Raw genomic sequence first — 25,656 nt, 5'->3', positions numbered from 1 at the left:
GTATACTATTATCTATTATTTTTAGACGCTATTGTGACAGTCATAATATTTATTATTCTTATTTAATTTTTAATGTTTTTATTAAATATAATAATGAGGAAAATCTATTAAATTTATTATATTAAATATATAAATTATTAATAATTTCTTAGAATTATTCCTACATTAATAAAAAAGTAATAACATTCAATTATAATCAAAGAAATCAGTTAAATAATTAGTACTGCAAGTAAATATTTTCTTGTCTTAAACAGTCAAATACTTATTTTCTTGAATTAAGTATGGAGACTGTTGAATAAATAAATATTTACTTGTTATACGAATCTGAAAAGAAACGCTTTTATTTTACACTGTACTTTCCTGATAATATAATAAAAGTTAAGTCTCAGCAAGCTCAAAAAAACCATCTAAAATTTACTAACGGAGTGCAAAAAATAGGATCAAATAAGTAGCTGTATGTTCTTTAAGGATGTATGAGCGCTAGGGCAATTTTGGATAAAAGGTTTGATTTTTTTTATAGGTAGTTTTACTAAGTCTAAATCAATTCTGAAAATTTTAAGAGTGTTTGCCCGGTTATTTAAATAAATAAATGACTTCAAAAGTAGGCATATAAAGTATTCGTCTCATGATCTCTCATCTGCGTCAACGGTAGATGAATGATAAATATGTTTTCAAAGATTTCTATTTAAATTTAAGTTAAAGCCTTAATTAATGATTGAAAACAAAAAAAAAACACTTTTCTGACTAATTAAGGATGTATAAGCACGGTAGTGGGGATACAAACTTTAAAAAATTAATAATTTTGATGGTGACTTATAACTTGACAATATAAGATGAAAAATGAGAAGTTAAATTTTCAATAACTAGAGTAATTTTCAAAATATTGAAAATTGAAAACTTTGTTTAATTATTTAGTTTTCGAAATTTCAAAAACCAAGGCAAATATAAAAATTTATCATCAAATTTACAAATAATTTCAACCGCAAATCTAAATTTGACCTAACGCTCGTACTACCTTGAAAGAAATTTAAAGTCGCTATGTAAAAAAATCTGTTATTATACATCGAACAGTTTTAATAAACAATTAATTATTAAATAGACAGAGGCCGGCAGCTTCCATCACTTTTTTTTTTCATTCTTTTCATCAAATATATATAAATAAATAAGATACCTTGTTAGTAATTATAACTAGAGATCAGATGATCACGTGCCACAGTCACTAACTACACTAAAGAGGCGAACGATTTAGATTAATCTTCAATTCTTTTGTTCAACCAAAACAATAATTTTTTTATTCACTATTTTAATCATAAATTAAATACATAGTATATATATATATATATATAGTTTTTTTAATACATAAAAGAAATAAAACTGATTATTATTAAGCAAAAAAATTATTTTTATTTATTTATTATTATATTAATTTTAATAATTTATATTTATACAGATTGTTCTATGAAAAAAACAATTGTATTTCTTACATAGACAAATCCTTAAGGATGTATGAGCATGACAACAATGTTTGATTTAAAGGCTCAAAATTTGTTTGTAGGTAGTCTTTTACTCAAAGAATATGTGGTTAAAATTTCAGCTTAGGTATCCGTGCAAATTTTTAAGAAAAAAGTCATTAAAAATCGATATATATATATCATTGGCTCTTATGGAGGAATCTCAAAAAACGACATATTTTGGAAGTTTTTGATAATTTTCATTTGGAATGAATGAAAACAAATTTAAAAAAAACTTTTTAATAGAAAGTAAACATATTAGCAATGAATTAGAAAAGAAAAAAACTAAGTGTCACCGTCCATATAAGGGATGTAAAAGCAGGGTAGATTAAGGGTTGAAATTATTTTTATCTTATTTTCAACTTTGATGATGAATTTTGTTATAACTTCATGAATGTAGACGAAAAATTAGAATAAAATTTTTCGATATGTGTCTTGGTTTTCGAAATATCGAAAGCTAAATAATTAAACAAAATTTTCAATTTTCGATATTTTGAAAATTAAGCCAGATATCGAAAAATTGTATTCTTACTTTTCGTCTTATATCGTCAAGTAATAATATAAATTTATCATCAAAATTGAAAATATCTATTTTTAAATTTGTGCCCCCACTACCATGCTCATACATTCTTAATCGCTTGACTATAAGAAATGAATATGAAAATCTAACTTCCATATTAAGTCGATCGATTCATTTTAACAAGTATCTAAAATTTTATACTTAAATTAATGATTAATTTAACGAGACAATAATAGCATATTGGGTAGAGTATTGGGCTTCGGATACAGAGTACCCTAGTTCGTATCTAGGTGGAGTCATCCTTATCTTTTTTTTAAATCCTATGTTTCCTAATCGTTCACTATGTTTTCCTAATCGAAATACACATTATTTCACATGTTTTTCAAAAATTCCTAAATGATGATCGGTTAGGCATGTGAAACCCGAAAATGTCTTAGAACATTTCAGATATAATTTTAAACTTATAGCAAGTTGTGAAACTTATCCGGACAACGTCGGGTACTATAGCTACTAATAGTTTAAATTACAAAAACATTATGTATATAAAATAAAATGAAAAAAAGAAATACCGATAAAATAGGTATTATTAAATCGATAATAATAAGAAATTACAATTTAAATACAAGTTAAAATGTTGTGCTGATGAAGATGATGATACAATCTTATACTTACTTAGCAAAGCAAGCAAGCAAACATGCAATACTTACTTAAACTTAACAAACACACAAGCTTAAGTCAAGTTAGTTTAGCTTAACTTACATCTTACAAATAAATACTTAAGTAAAGTTTTTTAAAAAAGAGTATTAAGTAATAATATTGACTACTTTAAAATGTAGTTTTTAATAAATTAATAGCGGCATTTATTGTTATAAAATAATAATAATAATTGTATATTATTTAATTTTTTTATTATTATTATTATTATTTTATTATTATTAAACGTATTTTATTTATTGCTATACGTTCATTAATTCTTATTAATGTTTTATCTATAGAAATAATAATAGATATATATGTTCGATTTGAAAATATAAAAAATGAAAAACCGATTAAAATTATAGAATATATATATCTGAAGATTAAAATTAAGAACCTTTGTTCAATTTAATCGTAGAAAAACATTATGTAGGAGCTGCGTAATCTTATTGAATTTTCATACTTATTGGCAACTGTTTCTTTAATACTTAAGATTTGAAACTTCATTATGACCATGACTGACTGCTTGACATTTTTTGTGATTTTTCCAAATTCTTAATTTCTTGGAAAAACAAATTTTAATTAATTGTTACGAAAATTATGATGGATATTACATGACAAGAACAGTTCAGTGGTTAGTGTACTGGACTTCGAACACAATGGACTCCTGATTCAAAAAGATAAAATTTTATTTATTTTTTCAAGAAATACACGGGATAATTAAACATTTAATCTAACATGTTTTCCTAGCACAAAATTTGACTCTAAAATTCTTCTCGCTTTTTCTAGCAATAACACTTAAAATTTAGTAAATTTGTAACACATTTGAATATGATAAAAATATGGAAATTTATTACGAAAAATCTCTCGGATAAAATAAAACATCAAATTTTAGTGCTTTTTTATCGGGAGAATATGATGAAAATTTAAAAATTTAACTTCATGGAACTGCTTTTTACTAGAATAAAACATGAAATTTTGAGTATTTGCATTAAGAGAACATGAAAACAATTTCAAAATTTTTAATTCAACTAAAAAAAAAATTTATTGACCTCCACTGGATACGATCAGTGGTATCTTGTGTCCGAAGTCTGAAACGCTAATGACTTAGCTGTTTTTGTCTTGTTAGGTCAGTCATTATTTTAATACTAATGAACTAAATTTTTAATTCTTATAGGCAAATTGACTTAAAAGAAGAATTTTAATTTAAAGCTCAAATTATATTATTCTAATACCAATTTCGATTGGTTTACAAATCGCTAGTTACCTATATTGACTAACAGTATCAACAGGTAAGTCAATATAGGTAACTACATCGACTTGTAAATAATCGAAATTGGTATCAGAAGAAAGATAGTTTTCATTGAATACCCAAAACCATTTGAACCTTTGTTAGCATGATATATTCACATGAATTGATCGAATAAAAAAAATTTTTACAGAAGCTCATCTCAATTTAATACACTTAAAAAATAAATAAATAAATAAAAGTATTAACTAATAAATACACACTTAAATATATAAATTATCTTACAAAACTAATTATTATATATCTTTTTACTCTTTTACTGTACTACGGTGTTATTTTATTTTTTATATATTTTTTAATTTGTTGCTATTTACACTGAGATCAGAATCAGATATCTTACAAAGGTTGCTCATTCACGGCTGCCCTCTTTTGCTATAGAGCAAATTGAACCGTTCTTGGTTAAATTACATTGTTTACAATATAATTAGTTAAGTTGATTTAATAATAAGAGTATATATAAAGATATATATATTTAGTTAATTACTTCTTTTATTGGTTCATTTGCTACTATAGCAGACCTCTCTAATTGTGTGGCTGCATGTTGTTAAACGACAAATAATTTAACAAATCGATCTGTTAAATAGTGTAAGTTAATTTAAGTTTTTTTTATTATAAATATTTTTTTTTTTTTATTAATTGGTTACAAAAATGTTAGAAGATATGTTAGTAATATCGTCTCTGTAATTCAAAAAGGTCGTATATCGAAATTTTAAGTTCATTTTAATTGATTCTAGTTCTTCGGGTTACTTTAAAAGTCAATTTAGATCCTAAAAAGTAAGAGATAAAATAACACTTTAAATTCGAAAGTTGATTTTCATAAAATAACTATCATTTTTTATTTAAAACATATTTTCGGAAATCGTTAGCTTTCTAAAATTTCTTGAGGATTTCATCAAAATCGTAACCTGTATATTGAAGACAGATATCTCAAAATTTAAGGATATACGAGTGCCAGGGCAATTTTTGATAAAAAGCTTGATTTTTTTAAATTGCGGTTGTACTCAGTCTAAATCAATTTTAAAAATTTTAAGGGGAGTTGCCCCATTACTTAAATAAATAAATTTTTCAATTTAGGCATATTTAACATTAGTTTTATGGGAAAACGGTAGATGGATGATATGTTTTCATGGATTTCTCCAAAACTAGTTGGTGGAAATTAAAAAAAACTATTTAAATGAAAATTCAACCTTAGTAAGTTATTAGAAACAGAAAAAAAAACCGTTGTGCCCGACTTATTAAGGATGTATGAGCACGGTAGTGGACACACAAATTAAAAAATATATATTTTATCAATTTTGATGGTGAATTATTTTATAACTTGGCAATATAAGACGAAAAGTAAGAATAAAATTTAGATATTTCGAAAACCAAGGCAGATATCAAAAAATTGTATTCTTATTTTTCGTCCACATTCATGAAGTTATAACAAAATTCATCTTTAATATTGAAAATAAAATACAAATAATTTCAACCCCAAGTCTAAGCTTGCCTTGGCGCTCATACTACCTTAAGTTACCTTTAACATACCTTTAACTGAAGTTAAAAGTAGAAACTTTATCACTGATTTATTGCATATTCGAAACTTATTATCCCCATATAATATATACGGCTTCCTGAATTATATAACATAAAATTCTCTATAAATAAATTGTTACATAAAAAATAATGAAAAAAGTTATTAAAAAAAATTTAAATTTAAAGTATTCATAAATAATAGTTTAAATATAATTAATAATTTAATTATTATTGGACAGGAAAAACAAATGTCATTGACAGTTTGATTATTAAAAAACTTACTTCTATTTTGTATTTTAACTGTGTAGTTTAAAAAATATTTATTCTATGATAAATCATCAATTAATCAATGATAAATAAATTAAAATTAAAAATGACTAATTAATTTAATATAAAAAAATAATATAATAATAAATTATAAATGTGATGATATTTAAACTGAATATCTAATGTTTTTTTTTTTTTTTTTTTTAATTTAAAATTACTGGCACACACAATACTTTTATGCTTATCTCAAGATGGTCATGGATTTTGTGGTTAATTTAAATATTAAAAATCATTTTAATTTTTATAAATATTTTTGTTCATCAATTAAAAGTTCATTTGCCTCCTGTCCCAGTATTATATCTTGTTAGATAAAGGTTCATTTTTGAGAGAAACTATTTGAAACGTTTTCATTTGTGGAAATAGAAAGGAAATTTTTTAAAGGGTTCTCTTTTAGAAAATTGTAAAATTCGATAAAAATTCCTTTCATTAATTTTTCGAAAACTTCGTTTTAGGCTAATAAAAACTTGTGAAAACTGTTCTTTATTTTGTTTTGATACAGATAGAAGCATCACGTCAATTCTAATGAAATTAGAACTTAATTTTTTTAATTGGCGAGAAATTAAACTCATAAACTCCTTCAATTTTCATTTTTTCAAAATTACATTTTTAGATCTTTAAAGTTTATAATTTTTTTGGTATCTCATTGAAAATTTGGTAAAATTTGAGCAACTTGAACCAATTTCCGGTGAAATATCCATTTAAGATTTGGAAAAACACTTTTACATTTCATTATTTTATATATTCGAAATTGAAACTCGAGAAAGCTAGATTCATAATCTTTGCCTTTAACTATAATTTTGTTTCTTTTTGTTACAGGATGAGGATTCATCACCAGGTTGTGGAGATTCAAGTGATTCGGGTAGTGGTGCAGATTCGCCAGGACCTCCCACAAATAACACCGAAAATAAGAAACATTTCGATTTTCCAACAGGTAAGAATTAAAAAAAAAATTCCAAAAAAACAAAAATTATTTTTCTCTAACGATTTTCTTCTAGTATCGACAACATCGAATTCAACTACGAATAATATAACAACTTCAAGTCCCCTAACTGGTGCTTTGCCTCCGGGTATTACTGTCTATCAAACTCCCGGTGGTGCTATGTATGCCGCACCCACCGGGAGTGGTGAAGAAAGTCGAGTACCTACGGGTGCTGGTGTTATTTTAAGTTTGCAAAATGGCCCTCCTGGGGCTCCTCCACAATTTATAACTATTCCATTAATGGGTCCTGCACCGACAACTGCTTCATCAACCGCTACTTCGAGTCAAAATTCTTCGACAATTACTTCGTCGGCTCCGTCGGTTACGACAAAAACTCTTAACACAATTACTCTAAATTCAACAACAAATCAACAGGAAATTGATTTGAGTATAAAAACTGAACGAAATTTATAACAAAAATTCGTTATTCTGGAATAATCCTAGGAAAAAGCTGGATGTTTTCCTAGTAATTTTTCTTTATTTTGCGTACTTATTTTCTTGAAATAAGAAATGGAATGAAATGAAATTTTGAATTACTGGACCTATTTTTTTTGTTCATTCCAAAATGAAATATTCCTCAAAATAAATTTTAAAAAACCTCGCCTTTATCAATAATTTTTGTTTGTAACTCATAAAAAATTTCATGAAAATATAGCGCCCAATTTTCTTTTTAAACTTACGCTAAGTGCAATTAAAGAAATAAATCATCACATAAAAATTATTTTGAAACTAATTCATGCTTCCATTTTATATGAAAATAATAAAATTTGAAAAAAAAATTTAGTCCCATACAAGAGATATTTTTTAATGTGAATTTAAGTGTGACCTTTGAAGAAATCTTTGGTGTTTTCTGGAACGGAACACTGAAAAATCTAATCGAGTATTTAGAAAATTTTGTTTAATGTATTTTGTAATATTTTACAAATAAAAAAAAAAAAGCCGATAAAGAATTACTTTATTTGGTTCTTGAATTTATGTTTCTTTAAATTTTACATTTTTTTCTAGTCTTAATTTGGAATAACCAATAAAAAAAATTATAATTAAATTGTAAAAATATAACAAATACAATCACATTTTACACGAAAGTTTTCTCTAGCTAAGTCAAGCGAATAAAAAAAAATTGCCAAATATTTGGGCAGTAAAATTTGCTCAAAAATTAATTAGCTTAACGAAAAAAACAATTATTTTTATCAGGGTTGCAAGCGATCTGGAAACTTTGAAAATTGTCGGACTATTTTCAATATATTATTTAGATTAATTTCTTCAATAACTTTTCCTTTTTGTCGAGCTTATATTTAAATTTCTGGTAATTTCTTTAAGATTAATTGACCTGATAAATTTTAAAAGCCTTTAAACATTTCAAAAAATTCATAGAAAATATAATAAACTAGATTGATCCGCCCGCTTCACTGGGCTTAAAAGTAAAAACCCACGCTTTATAGCCTCCACCTTCTCTTGATAGACACAGTTTTCAATTTTGTTAAATGTAAAATAGTCATAATTCATTTAGTATATATCAGAATAGTTGGCCATGATTTGTTTGACATTTACTATTTAAAATTTTTACAGAATTATTTAATTTAGGGTTGAAAATGATGATTATAGATAGATCAGATATTAAAGATTTCTGTAAAAATTTAAAAAATGATAAATGTCAAATTAAATCTAATTTTTTCATTTTTAAATTTAAATATTTTTATAAATTTTAGTTCATGTGTTATTCTGATATATCAGCTTAAAAAATTCATTAAAACCATTCGACAGTTTTAACGTGAAAGCGTAACAAACAAACAAACATGCTTGCTTTCACATTTATAATATGTAGGGATTACAGAAATCATAGTTATGAAGAAACTTAATTCGTTTTCACTTCGAAATAACAGAGGAAAATGAACCGATAGTTAAATCGTCGTTGGAAAATCAAAGGTGATTTCAATCGCTACCCTGATTTTATAATAATTATAAGGTAACTCCATTGAAATAAAATAACTTTTTCTTTTAACCCTAATAACAATTTCTTTTCTATTTTTTCATTGTTTAAAGTTTTTATTCAATTTTCATGATTTCTTAGTTGGTTTTTCTTCTTGGATAGTTCTTTTATGTTTTCACAAGTTTAGTCTATAGTTAATGAGAGTTACCTTAATTAAAGTATTTTTTTTTTAAGATTAATTTAGAATTTAGAAATAATTATATAAAAATTGTAGAAAAAAATTATTTTATTTACCAAAAAAAAAGCATCATATGTTTTTACTTAAAAAAATTGAACTTGTTTAATCGCTTTTTACAAAGGATCAAGCACTTAATCCTTATAAATTAGGTATCATCATTTAAATTAAATGAAAAAAGTATTAATTTTAAGTTTTTTTTAGTAAATAAAATAAAGTTTTTGTCAATTGAAATATCGATAGTGCCTTTTTTTTTTAAAAAAAATTACTCAAAAAATAAGATATTAAAAAAATTGAATTATTTATTACGAATTGATAAATTTTTTAATCTTTAAGTGTGTTTTGTTTTAGTCTTTTTTAGTTTTTTTCTATGTAAAAGAATAAATAAAAAAATTCTTATTTATTTTGGTCTAAATTTTGATAGACACATTAATTGAATATTGATTTTGACGAGTTGTAATCACAAAAAATTACTATAAACAGGATTGTTGTCTTTTTCTGTAAATATATTATAAAATTGAAAATAATCAATAAAAAAAAAACAGAAATAAGTATTATAACACCAATTAAATTAAAAAATAAAATAAATACATGTATTTTTCTTTTTAAATAATTTATTAAATTGACATAAATGTCCTTAAAAAATTTCAAAAAAATATATATGTATAGTTTTTCTAGCTAAAATTTAATTTATTGTGTTTGAAAACTACAACACTGATCCAAAAAGCCTTTACAAATTCTTCCGAATCGTTATTTTTAGTTTCGAAACGAAATTTAATTTTCTTCTTTGGGCGTTTTAAATCAGTGTCCAAAACCTATGAAATGTGTAGTATTCAAGCAATATTTATCTAAAATTACGATTTCATAAAAAAAATGAATCCTAGATAAATGGGTTTATTATTACATTTATTTGGGTTTAATAATTGCGTTCACAAAATCTTAATACTTATCTAGCATTAATTAATCTGATCAATATGAATTGGTACGAAATTTATGATCCACTTAATATAACAAGAACAGTGCAGTGGTTAACATACTGGACTTCGAACACAGAATACTCGTGTTCGTAACTAAGTAAGATAAACGAAATTTTTTTTTTATTTCGTTAATATTTAAAACATGTTTCATCATATCTCCTGATTCAAGTTGAAAATAAGGTACCAACAATAAATCTAAAATTCTTGGTGCTCGTCCTATCTTAAAATGAATCTATTGTCTAATAGAATAAAATTTTATGCTTCTAGAATTAAATTTTGTGAACGTAAGCGCAGCCATGATTTTTTTATAATACCTATATAATTATTTGCTATAATATTCCAAAACGAATCCCAATTGTTTATTCCAAAATTATTTTATTGGGATTAAATAAATGTTTTTTTCCATAGTTTAATATAAATAAAATTTCTTGCCAGATGTATTTTTAAACAATTTTAGTGTACTATATTCCAACATAAATATCACAAACCATCAAATTATTTTGACATTAAAATCTCTAATCTTAAAAATGTATCCAATCATGTATTAAAAATTTTTTTGTTCGATTTTGAAATGTACTTATTTTGAATTTACATATTTATTATTATTTTTTCATACGTACATATATAATTGTAAAAAAAAAAAAGTTAGTAAATAAAGAGACTGTTAATTTTGAATTTTGTGTTTTATTTTCACCACAAAACTTAACAATACTCGGGGAAAAAGTAATGCAACAGATTCGTTTATAATTTTGATACTTCCTGGATTAATAATATGGAACTTACTACAATATTTATAATTACAACTTTATATTTACGTTTAAAGTTATAAATCTGTTTTATTACTTTTTTCCCATTCTGTATCTACTTATGATTATCACGAAAATCGTGAAAACCAAACCTAAGTTTTAACTACTCAAAGAAGAAAAGAAAAATCGTAAATTTGAAACGGTAAGTAAAATTAAAGGTTTGTATATATTTTTATTTGTATCGAGGAGCCTCGTAATCTTCTTACTTAATATCGAAAAGTTTTTCAAGAGTTATGAATGGTTCAAATACACAAAAATTGATTGTAAAATAAGTATTTATAATTAATTAATGGCACATTCAACAAGGTAGCAAAAGTGCCGTGGTTAGCATGCTTGCGTCCGGATACGGAGTACCCTAGTTCGTTTCCAGTCGTTGTTAAGATAATTTTTTTAAATTAAATTATTAAAGTTTTATATTAGTTCATTCATTATATTCTCCTAATACATATGATCAAAATTGATGACTTTTAATAAATTTTATTTTGTTATTTATAACTGTCAAATTAATAACTTTTGTAACATTTGCCTGTAACACTAAAATTGATAGTTTTAACTACTCAAAGAAGAAAAGAAAAATCGTAAAATTGAAACGGTAAGTAAAATTAAAGGTTTGTATATATTTTTATTTGTATCGAGGAGCCTCGAATACTTAATATCGAAAAGTTTTTCGAGAGCTATGCCTAGTATTTTGTAAAAAATTGATTGTAAAATAAGTATACATAATTCATTAACGGCTTATTGTATAAGATAGCAACAGTGCTGTGGTTAGCACGATTGGTTCCGGTTAGAGATTATGGTAGTTCGAAACAGATCGGTGATAGAATAATTTTTTTTTTAATTATTAAAGTTTTGTTTTAGTTTATTCATTATATTCTCCTAATACAAATAATCAAAATTGATGACTTTTATTAAATTTTATTTTGTTATAACTATCAAATTCATTAAATTTTATAACATTTTTTAATAGGAGAATATGTTAGTACACAAAAAACTTTATTCATTATATTCTCCTAGTACAAATAATCAAAATTGATGACTTTTATTAAATTTTATTTTGTTATAACTATAAAATTCATTAAATTTTATAACATTTTGTAATAGGAGAATATGTTAGTACACAAAAAAGTTTGTTCATTATATTCTCCTAGTACAAATACACAAAATTGATGACTTTATTTTGTTAAAAACTGTCAAATTAATTAAATTTTATAACAATTTGTAATAGGAGAATATGTTAAAAATCTAAATATGTCAAATCGTCACATAGTCATAAATCACTCCTTGCAAATAGTCATAAATCAATCTTCTGTCAGGGGGTGGGAATAACAAAAACAATTATCAAAAAAATGAAATTTTGAGCGTTATGAATCTCTATTAAAATGTTTAATCGTAACAGCTAGATACGAACCGAGGTACATTTTACCTGGAGTCGGATGTCCTATACACTGCTCTATCTGGTTCATGATGAACATGTCATTAATTTAATACTTATTTGCCCACAAAACTTAACAATAGTTTGGATAGGGAAAAAGTAATGCAACAGATAGATACATTAATAATTTTGATATTTCTTTGATTAATATTATGAAACTAACTACAATTTATTCACTTACCTATTTTTTCTTTAAGTTTAATTTTTACAGAAATATTTTCTTTTGAAGTTATAGATGTCTTTTTTCGCTTTTCTCCCATTCTGTATACCCTATAATTATCACGAAAACTATGAAAACTAAACCAACTTTTAATATACTCAAAGAAAGGTAGAATGGGAAATTAACAGTTATTGAAACGGTAAGTAAAATTAAAGGTTTGTATCCGTTTTTATTTGTATAGAAAAGCCTCTTATCCTCGTACTGAAAACAAAATAGTTGTTCAAGGGTTATGCCTGGTAAAAATACACAAAAATTGATTTTGTTAAAAATTTATTGTAAAATAAGTATAGATAATTAAATAATGGTTCATTCAATAAGGTAGTAACAGTACCGTGGTTAGCACACTTGCTTGCGGATACAGAATATATTCGTTCGAATCTGATTTTTACACTAATAATTTTTTTTTTAAATTATTAAAGTTTTGTTTAATTTATTCATTATATTCTCCTAATACAAAGAATGAAAATTGATGACTTTTATTAAATTTTATTTTCTTATAAACGTCAAATTCGTTAAATTTTATAACATTTTGTAATAGGAAAACATGTTAGTTACCAAAAAACTTTGTTCATTATATTCTCCTAGTACAAATAATCATAAAATAATAAAATTAAATTTTATTTTGTTAAAACTGTCAAATTATTTAAAATTTATAACATTTTGTAATAGGCAAACATGTTAAAAATCTAAAAATGTCAGATCTTCATAAAGTCATAAATCATTCGTTGCTTATAGTCATAAATCAATCTTCTGTCAGGGGATGGGAATACTAAAAACAATTAACTAAAAAATTAATTTTGGGCGTTATGATTCTGTTTATTTAAAAATTTAATCGAAACTCCTTCTAGATACGAACCGGCGAACAATGTATCTGAAGTCTGTTGTTCTATACACTGCTCTATCTGGGTCATATTGAATTTGTCATTAATTTAATACTTATTTGCCCACAAAACTTAACAATAGTTTGGATAGGGAAAAAGTAATGCAACAGATTCGTTTATAATTTTGAGACTTTTTCATTAATATTATGAAACTCTAACTACAATTTATTCACTTACCTATTTTTCTTTAAGTTTAATTTTTACAGAGTACTTTTGATTTCATTTTCTATTTAAATAATCGGTCAATAAATGTCCTTAACAAATTTTTTTTTTTAAATATATACAACTTTTCTAGCTGAAATTTTTAATTATTTAATTAATTGTGTTTGAAAACTACAACACTGGTTCAAAAAGCCTTTACAAATTCTTCCGAATGGCTATTTTCAGTTTCGAAACAAAATTGTACACATTCTACACATTTCAATAGGTTTTGACCAGTGTCAAAACCTATAGAAATGTGTAGAATTTAAGCAATATTTATCTGAATTTTCGATTCCATAAAACAAATGAATTATAGATAAATTAGAAATGTTTCAGGGCTTTATTCTTCAAAATTCTTTTCGGAAACGTTTTCTTTTAAAGCAAGCCTAAATTTTAATATACTCAAAGAAAGGAAGAAAAAAAGGAATCGGAAAAATTATTGAAACGGTAAGTAAAATTAAAGGTTTGTATCCGATTTTATTTGTATCGAGGAGTCTCGTAATCTCCTTACTTAAAATCGAACAGTTTGTCAAGGGCCATACCTGGTACAAATACACAAAAATTTATATTATTTTGTAAAAAATTGATTGGAAAATAAGTATACATAATTAATTAATGGTAGTTTGAACAAGAAAGCAACGGTGCCGTGGTTAGCACAGTTGCTTGCGGATACGGATTATCCCAGATCGTATCCGACTGATTATAATTTTTTTTATTAAATTATTAAAATTTTGTTTAATTTATTCATTATGTTCTCCTATTACAAAGAAGCAAAATTTATGCCATTTTTATATATTATTTTGTTGTTTGCTGTCAAAATAATTAAATTTTATAACATTTTGTAATAGGAGAATATGTTAAAAATTAAAAATGTCAGATCGTCACATAGTCATAAATCACTCCCTGAAAATAGTCATAAATCAATATTCTGTCAGGGGGTGGAAATAATAAAAAAGGCTATCTTAAAAATAAAATTTTGAGCTTTATAATCTTATTTAATTTAAAATTTATTCAAAACCCCTGCAAGATACGAATCGACGGACATTGTCTCTAGAGTCGGATATGCTAGACACTGCTCTATCTGGGTCATGGTAAAATTAGCATAAATTTAGTACTAATTTATCCTGTGGGTTTGTGTTTGTTCTAAAAATATCATAAGGTGCTATTGGACATTTTAGAATAAAAAATTTTAATTTATAAGTATTTTATTATTTGGCTTATGAAAATGTCTACCATGATTTTAATAGAGAAAATTTAATGAAGAAAATTTAAATACTTATTAAAAAGAATTAACAAATAGATGATATAAATAAATAGGACTTATAAAAGTTACAAGAACACATAAAAATTTGCCTACTTTTTTCGACAATTTTTTAAACATATTCCTTTCTTAAAATTGACTATTTATTTACCAAATCATCGTCAATTGAAAAACGATATCAATAACTAATTTTGTCTATTTTATAACTTGATTTGGAACTCTCAATTTTAACGAATAAAATAAATTGAATTTGATAGACAGCTAACTTTTGATAATGGTAGGCAACTTGTTATACATGTAGTATACATGTATAACAAGTTGCCTATCATTATCAATAGTAGACAAATTAATTGCATAAAGTAGTATATTAAATGATTTTAAAAATAGTATATTTAAAAATCAAATCATGATTTTTATTAATAAAATATATAAATGACAGACAGAACATATTACGGTAATAAATATATCAAATTTTTAATTAAAATTGATGAAAATAAACAATTTTTTAATTATCAAAATGTCGTCAAATGTGTGTGTGTGTGTTCAGTTTTGTGTCTAGCGAGCACGTGCATGGGTCACGTCTGTGTCTTTATGGCATATAATGAAGACACAGAAACAATTCAATCAAAAAATTAAATATTTGTTATTATTGTGTTCCTGAAATGGTAACCATTTCCGACCACGTTTCATAACAATTAACAACAAAAAAAAAAGCGCACCATAGTAAGTCAATCAAGGTCTCTTGCGTCCCCAACTAATGAATTTTATTATATTTGAAAAACACATTCCAATAAATTAATCATATATTTTATTTTGCAATAAATGCATTGAATATAAATTTGTTTATCAATTCTTTTTTATTATAAATATTTTAAATAATTTATTTCAATATTTTAAATAAATGTGTTACTTACTTATCGTGTTCATGAAGTAATAAATATTTCTAAAATATTAAAATTACCTTTTTATCCAATTAATCTACGGAGGCCCAAAACTTAAAGTTTGTCAACCTACTAATAACTTCTCCAAATATTAACTTAAATGTTGCTTGTATCGAGGAGCCTCGTAATCCCCTTAATTAAAATCGAAAAGTTGACACAAAAATTGATAATATTTTGTAAGAAATTGATTGTAAAATAAGTATACCTAATTAATTAATGGTACACCCAAACAAGATAGCAACAGTGCTGTGGTTAGCACACTTGCTTGTGGATACAAAATAATCCAGATCGTATCCGGTGGGTGTTATAATAATTTTTTTTTTACATTAATTATTAAATTTTTGTTTAATTTATTCATTATGTTCTCCTAATACAAAAAATCAAAATTCATGACTTTTATTAAATTTTTATTCAAATTCATGAAAATTTATAATTTTGTAATAGGCAAACATGTTAAAAATTCAAATATGTCAGATCGTCACATAGTCATAAATCACTTCCTGCAAATAGTCATAAATCAATCTTCTTTCAGGGGGTGGGAATAATAAAAACAATTATCTAAAAAAATAAAATTTGAGACACATGACTTTATTTAATTAAAAATTTAATTTAAAACACCAGCTAGATACGAACCGACGGACATTGTATCTAGGATCGGATATGCTAGCCACTGCTCTATCTGTGTCATGATATTATTAGCATAAATTTAGTGCTTATTTATCCTGTGGGTTTGTATTTGTTCTAAAATTATCATAAGGTGTTATTGGACATTTAAAAACGACTGAGTATTTTTGCTTACTTTTTCTCGGCACTTACGCATCTAAATCGGAATGACCAGACGTCAATCGATAAGTTTTTTTGAGAATTATAACTTTTCCAACTAATTTTTTTGCATTGGATGTCAACTTTTTTTATAGCAAGAAAACCTTTTTTACTTTAGCGAATTTTTCGGCAAACTTAGTCATTGATTTAACCGTTAACAAATAACGCTATGTTTGTTGGTTTGTTTTATTCTTTCTATAAGAACGTTTTTTTTTGTTTTCTGATCGCATTTCATATTTAAGCAGTCTCCAATACAGACCTCTATAGTTTTTTTTACATATAAATTCATTTACTGCCTTATTTAATAATCAAATGCATTTTTAATTTCATGATCAATGTTAAATATGTTTTATTGGTTTTTTTTTTACATCTTTGGATGTGGATGTATGTATTTTTATTCTAATTTTGGATTCATTATTTAAAGTGAGAGTACATAAGTACAATAACCAGTGTAAAAATAAAAATAACTATGGCACATTTAAGGATTTAAAAAGGTGAACAGAACGCTATTTTTGTAGTGAGAATAAAATTTAAATATAGACATCCAAGCCAAACGAAGAGTTAGTTAGTTGTTATAAATAAAATTACACGCGTATGGTATCAATATAGGTACTTATATATTATTACTCCAGCAGGTTTTTTTCTGTCTTACCTTTATCTTCGTTATTTCTTTATCAAATTCCATGATTCACCTACTATTTTCAAGTTTATTATGTCTAGGTACGACGAAAAATGTACTGGTTAGTACTACTTTATGCAATTAATTTGTCTACTATTGATAATGATAGGCAACTTGTTATACATGTATACTACATGTATAACAAGTTGCCTATCATTATCAAAAGTTAGCTCTATCAAATTCAATTTATTTTATCTGTTAAAATTGAGGGTTTCAAATCAAGTTATAAAAGTAAAAAACACGCTAGACAAATAATTTGAACGAAAAAATATCCATAAATTTAAATAATAAGTTTATTAGACAAACATTACTATTTTTAACCGACTTCAAACAAAAAAGGAGGATGTTATCAATTCGACTGCAAATTTTTTTAAGTGTGTTACCTCAGAACTTTCGACTGGGTGAACCGATTTCATTTTGGTCCAATTCTGACAACGGAATCCATGAGAAAACCATAAAAGTCTTAAATTTGTATTAAGTATGCACGACAATAACGAGGACTAACAACGACTTTTTTTTAGTGACAAGTTAGTTAGTGTACTTCAGATTCACTAAAAATCACAAAATAAAAAAAAAACTTTTAACAAAAAGACAACCGACTTCAAAAGAAAAACTTTTCCAAAACAAATTAATATGCACTAAAAAGTAAAAAAAATAACGATAATATTATGTAGTTAAAATTATTGTTATTTTTGGAATCGGTGTCAGCCAAGGTTTGCTTTTTGTTAAAAGTTTTTTTTTTTTTAAATTCATTCCCCTCTAATATTAATTAGCCACGGCTACAGGGAAGTTGTGGTAACTACGGGAGCGAAATTCTTCACGGGCCGAGCTAGTACTTACTTATATTCTTTCTTTCATTATGGACGGTGTAAAATTACTTACAAATTGTATAATCCATTCATTTACCTATGGTAATAAATTAAATGATGTTATATTCAAATTACATAATATTTTAATTAATTACCTTGGTAATTAAATTATGCATCCAAATTGTAAGCCATGTACATCCAAAACAACTTTGTTTATTAATTTCCTTTTTATCCATAAATATATTTTTTTAATTTATTAATTATATATCGATAATTATATTCAGACTTTATTTCAAGTAATTATTTAAATTTTGAAATGGTTAGGCTTATTTATGTTAGTGATTACATCCGTCGAAGGGGTTTAAAAATGGGAAAATTGGGTGTAATTGTAAAAAAATAATAGTGCTTGGGTTAGCACATCCAGGTAGATTCAAATTAATTTTTTTTTATACTAACTACCAAACTTACCTTTATGAATCCTCCAAAATTCAAAATATAGAAAAAAAATCTTGCCAAAATGCCATAATTAAAAGCGTGTTTTATTAATTACCAAACTTACCTTTTTTATCAATTCTCCAAAACTCAAAACGCAGACAAAAAGAACCATGCCACAATTAAAAATTTATTTTTCCTTATACTACTCTTACCTTTGCCAATCCTCCAAAACTCAAAACGCAGACAAAACGAATCATTTAAATTTCGCTTCTTTTTGGGTCTACCATCTAAAAAGTAATGCTTTTACGTTTGAGTTCTTCCAATCGAAAATCTGTGAATCTCTATAGTGAAATTTTCGTCCTAACACATTTGTTTCTTGTGGGAAGGCACAAAATATTTTAGCTTAAGTAATTTAAAAATAGATTTCACTATCTAAGAAACGAATTATAACGGTGGGTGGTGAAAATGTACGAGCTTTTGTGGGTCCGAAGTGAATATTTTAACTATCAATTTAATGATTTTTTCAGATTGTTCTAAAAAGTTTTTGGACATTGACTTACAATTATCGATAAACATTAATCTTTATAACTATTTCTCTATTCAATATAATTTTCGTCATACACAAAGTGAGCCATTTTAATCTCCACACCTAACATAGTTTTTTTTCCGAGGAAATGCGACTTGAAAATATGTCCTTATTGCATTTAATCGAAAACAAAAGTGCTTTAGCCAAAAGTTATACAGTACAATAGAGGACATTAGTCTGTATAATAAGTAAAATAAGTATACGTAATTAATTAATGGTTGTTAAAAACAAGATAGCAACAGAGCCGTGGTTAGCACACTTGCTTGCTGAAACAGAGTAATCCAGTTCGTATCCGATTGGTGTTATAATTTTTTTAAATTAAGTTATTAAAGTTTTGTTTAATTTATTCATTATGTTCTCCTAATACAAATAAACAAAACTGATGACTTTTTATTAAATTTTATTTCGTTATAAGTTTTTGTTATAAAATTCATTAAATTTTATAACATTTTGTAATAGGAGAACATGTTAAAAACCTAAATATGTCAGATCGTCACATAGTCATAAATCACTCTCTGGAAATAGTCATAAATCAATCTTCTGTCTGGGGGTGGGAATAATAAAAACAATTATCTAAAAAATAAAATTTGAGCGTTAGATTTTATTTAATTAAAAATTTAATCGAAACTCCAGCTAGGTACGAACCGACGGACATTGTATCTAGAATCGGATATGCTAGCCACTGCTCTATCTGTGTCATGATATTGTCATCATTAATTTAGTACTTATTTATCCTGAGGATTTGTATTTGTTCTAAAAATATCATAAGGTGCTATTGGACATTTAAAAACGACTAGAACAAATTTAAAAACGACTAAGTATTTTTGCTCACTTTTTCTTTAGCCAAAAGTTATCCAGGACAATAGAGGACATTTACCTGTGTCCATGACTTTATCCTACAAATATCAATAAAATTTAATCTTCTTTCGATTAAATGCAAAAATGATATATTTTTAAGTCGCTTCCGAAAGCTAACGTTTTTCGAAAAAATGTTTTAAATAAAATTTGTTAGTTTCTATTATGATATAAATTGGCTATTAAAGTAACTCGAAAAACTACGTCCAATCTGATATCAGAACATGATGTCCCCCATCAAAATTTTCAAGTTTTGCTGTAATTTTTTGATTGATTAACTATAAAACTTTGGTAAGACTTTTTCTATCTTAAGTATTGACTCATCTATATGATATATATCCTTAATTTAGAATTCTAAGAAAAAACAATATTCTATATTAGAACATCGAAGAAGGTGTAATAAACGCAGATATATTTCAATTGCTTTACAGAATTATTGCGTATCGAGTGTACAATACTTTTTTTTACAGAATTTTAATCAAGAGTTTAATGATATCCATCAGGTTTTGAACAGAACAATGATAGCAAAAAAAAAAAAAACAATAATTTAATAAATCTAATACTTCGAATACAATATTTATCTGTTGTTTAGTATTCGTCGGGCATTGTAAACAAAACATCTGGATTATAGAGAATTTTTCTAATAATCGTTATGTTACTTACCTATCGTTTGTTTGTTTTTTTTTTGCATGGCTTTGTTTTAGATCTGTAGTAAAAAAATCAAGAACCATAGAGTTTATTATATAAGGCGTCTATATGTCTACCACTTATTACAAGAAAAATAATGTTAGATTTAATATCGATGTAAAGTCCGATTTCTTCAAGCAAATCATTTCGAACTTACAATATCTAACAAGCGAAATTTATGCGATTTTTTCCTTGTAATCCGATTTTTGGAAATTTGATGAATCATATAGGTTTTCCTTTTTCAATTGGATATTTCTAAATCAAAAAATCTAGAGAGTGTGATAAAAAACTATCTAAAATATTTAGACAATCTTGTAGTTTATAATAATACCATCAAAATATAAGGTTTTCGATGATATCAAAACAAAATTTTAATTTAATTATGAATCCATCGAAGATCCATCATTTGATGAACAGAGACGACTATAGTTAGAGTGTTGATGATTGAAAAGCGATATCTATATTATAAAATTTATAAGCAGCATTCTCACACAATATATTATATATTTTTATAGTTGCGCGGTATTGTAAAGCCAAAAATAACTCATTACTTAACTACAAAGCATGTATTTGGTTTATATGTATGTATCGTGCAATAAACCAAAACTTTTTTACAATACTTTAGGTTAAAGGATTATTTTTCTATTTTAATAAAAATATTTTTTAACTGAAGTTTAAGTGATTAAACTCGCATGTGAAGAGAGTGGACATTAAAATTGGTTACAAAAACACATGCTTCTCTTAATATATAACATTTTTTCAGTTGTTTTTAGATCGAGTTCTAAGTTTATCAAACATAATTCTATAAAGACAGGAAATGTCTTTAAACGGCCTTTTATAATAAATATAAAACACAATAAAGTACTTTTGTAAAATATAATAATATTAACTTCAAACTGCTTTGTATGTGTAATGTCCATAAATGTCCAGTCCAATTGTACGGAGGTTTTCTCGTTCGCTATGCTTCTATATTCTGACTACCACAATTTTACGGTAGTAAAAACACATTTTTAGATTAGTTGTTTTTACCATTTTATTATATACATTTGGAAAAAAAAGTATAGAATAAAAACTATTGTAAATGAGTCATGAAAAGAAACTGTACTTAGAACTCCACCAAAATATGAAGCTTTTCGATTTTAAGCTCGTAGAATTTGAAAATAGAAAAAGGTTATCATAAATTTAGTTTCCAGAGGCTTTCTTCGAATCTATAAAAAGTAGCATGCTAGAAATTTGAAGGATACCTACAGTAACCAACATGTTTTTTCTCTATAAAAATTTTCACAGTGGGATAATTATGTTCCAAAAAGAGTATAAATAAGGTCGATCTTCACCCATCTGATGAGATATATTTTTTCTGAAATTTTATTATTTTTTAAATACTTCTATAATAGTTTTTATATCGAAAAGTGTTCATGGCTATTTTTAATTAAAATAATTTTAATCAATTTTTCCATGTGCACCTTTTTTCAGGCATGCCTAAACCATTATTTTCGTATTTAAATTATCTTTCTTCTGATACCAATTTGATTAACAAATCGGTGTAGTTCCCTATATTGAATTACCTGTTCATACTTTATGAACAGATCTACACCGATCTGTTAATTGATATCAGCAGAAAGATAATTAGATTACGAATATAATGGCAAACGCTTCCCTGAAAAAAAATCGTTCATAGAAAAAATTGATTTTAAGAATTAATAAAATTTCACTCAAATATGTTTTATCTGGTTATCAGATGGGTGAAGATCGACCTTATACCATCTTTTGTACTATGTATCGAAAAAAAAGAAAACATACACCCCATTCCGGGACACGAACAACGGATCTCTCGATGCTAAGGCAGAGTAACTGATGTTATTGTAAGTTATGTAAATTTCGAAAAACTTTCAAAAAATCGTAAAATAATTATGTGTTAAACTTTTCAAAGCACCTTAAAAATGAGTCTCGGGTTTTAAATTTTTCGTAGAGAAAATAGTAGTTGGACGAATTCGTAAGAAATTTCAAGAAATCAGCCGTCTTTAAATCAATTTTTTTGTTGAAAATCAAAATTTGTTCCAAAAGAAAAACCACATAAAATAAGAAAGCCTAAAAGTTGTTGTGGAATTATAAGTACAATTTTTTTTTTTTTAAATCAGACTTCTATATGTACAGATATATTGTATTACAAACAACCTACAGATCGATATTTATATATCTACGATACGATATTTTTGTATCTGTATCTCTCTGATTTTTATCATTAATTTTGATAAATATGATATATCATTTTATATGGCTTTAATAAATTGATATTTTGTGATATTTTCTATAGAAATCTGTGTAAAACATGATTTTAATATTAAAAAGATTAAATTATTGTTAGGAATGAGATAATTATTAACAAATCGAAAAGCAAATAAATATTATGTAATCGAATTAATAAAAACTATATAGAATGGGTATATAGTATTAGTTATCGATTGATCGAACGATAACTCTATAAAATTAATCTGTTTCGTATTTGTTTATTGATTAATAAAATCTTTTTATACCATGCATATATGTAATATGCAAGGTATACTAAGTTTAGTTCCAAGTTTGTAACTGCTGATAATTAATTTACATAATTATGTGAGTCAAATTTTTAAAAATTACGTAATAACGTTTATTAATACTTCGTTATCGTAATTTTAAAATTAAGTACTTAATTAATTTTAATTTTTGTTTAACAAGGATCTTAAAAATTTTGAAAATAATAAAATTTGTTTATTAATATGACCATACTTTATTACGCGCCCTCACTGTTTACCCGTGAGGGCGCAAATTAGGCGTAAATTGTATAGTATGTATTATATGGGAATATCAGTTATGTATGCGTGACATGTATGTATGTAGTAATGTGATAGAGTAATCAACACTGTCTTTGCATGGTACTTCAACAATTAACTCAATCAATTGTTTGTTTTCACTTGTTTTGAAGATATGTAAATGAATGATTTCTTTAACTAAATACTCTAAAAATGATTTTCACCAAATGTACGTTTTTGATGTGGCACACTGGAATTTTCCTGTTAACAGAAAATACGAAGCGACGCTACTGTAGAAGTTATTAAATGTGTAATCTTCCATTAAAAAAATGTTTATATTCTAATTAACAAATATTCGAATAAAATTAAGAAAAAAAATTTAATTACCAATAGCTATTCATTTTGAAAATAAAAAAGTTTTTGTATAAATATGAAAATTGTAAATATTGCAAAAGAAAAGTCTAAAATGAATTTTCCAAAGTGTACATTCATATTTTTATTAATACAAATTTTACATATTATTACAAGTAAATCAGTTCCAAAAATTGAAAAAACAATATCTCAAGGTAAGAAAATGAATTTAAAAACAAGTGAAACAAACAATTGAATTAGTTAATCGTTGAAATACCATGTATAGACAGTGTTGATTACTCTGTACTGAACTTGACCTAACTTTTTACGTCCTTAGCAAGTTATAAAAATTTCAGCTTGATACCTCTTTTCGTTTTTGAGTTATCGCGATGACCGATGGACAGACGGACAGACCGACAACCGTATATGGACTAATTAGGTGATTTTATGAACACCTATACCAAAATTGTATTCATAGTATCAATATTTTTAAGCGTTACAAACTTGGGACTAAACTTAGTATACCTTGGTTCGATTCATTAGAAAATTTAGCCAAATTCCGCAAAAAGAAAAACTAATTAAAAAATATTTCCATTAATTAATAGGAGAATTAAATAATGACACAATTGTAACGACGATAATGGCTTTACCAGAATCACGTGAAAAAAAAACATTTGCAACGCGAAACGCAAGAATCGTTCGCAGCGCACGCTTAAATTCAACAAAACATGTCAAAAATACAAATCCAACAAAAAATTGTAAAAAGACCAACTCATCTGATGGAACACGAATCGAATTAAATGCTCTTAACGCAGGGTTAAATTCAACAGAACATGTCGAAAATACTAATTCAACAGAAATTTTCGATAAAACAAACTCATCTGATGTAATACGAATCGAAAGAAACGTACCTGGAACACGTTTAGAAATGAAATCAATGTCAGAATTACCACAGAGTTCATTTCACACGAATTTGAATTTAATTCGAAATAAGAGAACGGCTTACAATAGAAATCGAGCATCTCTTAGAAAATTTAAACGTAGACAATTTATACAAGGAAAAAAATTAGAACAACTTAGGAAGAAAAAATCGACTACAAAAGTGAAACCAGAAGAAATCAAGCCTGTAATATCTTCTAAATCTGTAGAACGTAAAGGAAAAGGCCCCGATGCAGATTTTTTTTATTGATTCAAGAAACGACTCATCGTTAACAACGACCTATAAATCTGAATCTGATTATTAATTTTCGATTAATTATTTAGTTAATTAGTTCAAACGTATTCTATAAAAAATATGTATTAAAAAAAAATACAACTTTAGCTTTTTAGCAGCAATTTAATAAATTGGATTATTCTATCCAGCAAATTATTTTTATTTTTATTAAAATCTCGTATTCATTTACTCAGGTCTTGAGTTTACGAGTTTAAATGGCCATCTTTTGAAAAAATATTGAACTAATAAAACTTCAACCATCAACAATATTTTAATACTACTACGTTGCCATCTATTAAAGAAAAGCTAAATTATAAAACAGAGCATAGCGTGTTAGGTTTGAGCTTGCGATTAATTACATAGAATGGTTGGATCAAAGAGTATAGGATAGAGAAAAAGCATCAATATAATTTTAGGTGACATCTGGAGTCTGTGGCGATCAACTATTAAGCTTGTCGGCCTTTGCGGGGGCGACTATTATCTATTAAGTTTAAAAGCCTTACTCGGTAGATCTGATATTCGTAAACTACGATTTTACATTAGCTCTTATAGGCTGCTTCTACTATATCCTATCCTCTTTGGATTGGATAATATACAGCGGATTTTGATAAAGAATTCGAAAAATATTTGCAAATAGCTAATTTGCATAAAGAGTATATTAATAAAAATATCTGAAGTTTCGAACTTTA

At 25.7% G+C, this 25,656-nt stretch overlaps 2 protein-coding genes across 2 annotated transcripts in view; both read left to right on the top strand.

Annotated features, from left to right (window-relative positions):
• LOC123301584 (serum response factor homolog) overlaps positions 1 to 7,381 on the top strand; it is an 87,065-nt gene extending 79,684 nt beyond the window's left edge. The window contains exons 3-4 of the mRNA XM_044884410.1: positions 6,695 to 6,809; positions 6,874 to 7,381. Of these exons, the coding sequence (XP_044740345.1) occupies positions 6,695 to 6,809; positions 6,874 to 7,271 (513 nt within the window). The 3' untranslated portion in view covers positions 7,272 to 7,381. The remainder of the gene's footprint in view (positions 1 to 6,694; positions 6,810 to 6,873) is intronic.
• Positions 7,382 to 23,896: 16,515 nt separating this feature from the next.
• Positions 23,897 to 25,081, top strand: LOC123301623. The gene is made up of 2 exons (XM_044884455.1): positions 23,897 to 23,969; positions 24,360 to 25,081. The coding sequence occupies exon 2, from the start codon at positions 24,395 to 24,397 to the stop codon at positions 24,941 to 24,943; it is 549 nt and encodes a 182-aa protein (XP_044740390.1). The 5' UTR covers positions 23,897 to 23,969; positions 24,360 to 24,394; the 3' UTR covers positions 24,944 to 25,081.
• The last annotated feature ends 575 nt before the right edge of the window (positions 25,082 to 25,656 follow it).

This window comes from Chrysoperla carnea, chromosome 5 (assembly GCF_905475395.1).
Source record: "Chrysoperla carnea chromosome 5, inChrCarn1.1, whole genome shotgun sequence".
NCBI classification, from domain to species: Eukaryota; Metazoa; Arthropoda; class Insecta; order Neuroptera; family Chrysopidae; genus Chrysoperla; species Chrysoperla carnea.
This window is presented reverse-complemented; position numbering and strand designations above follow the sequence as displayed.

What these genes read in the sequence shown, in the direction of transcription:
- LOC123301623 (XM_044884455.1), top strand. Translation starts at nt 24,395, where the DNA reads ATGGCTTTACCAGAATCACGTGAAAAAAAAACATTTGCAACGCGAAAC.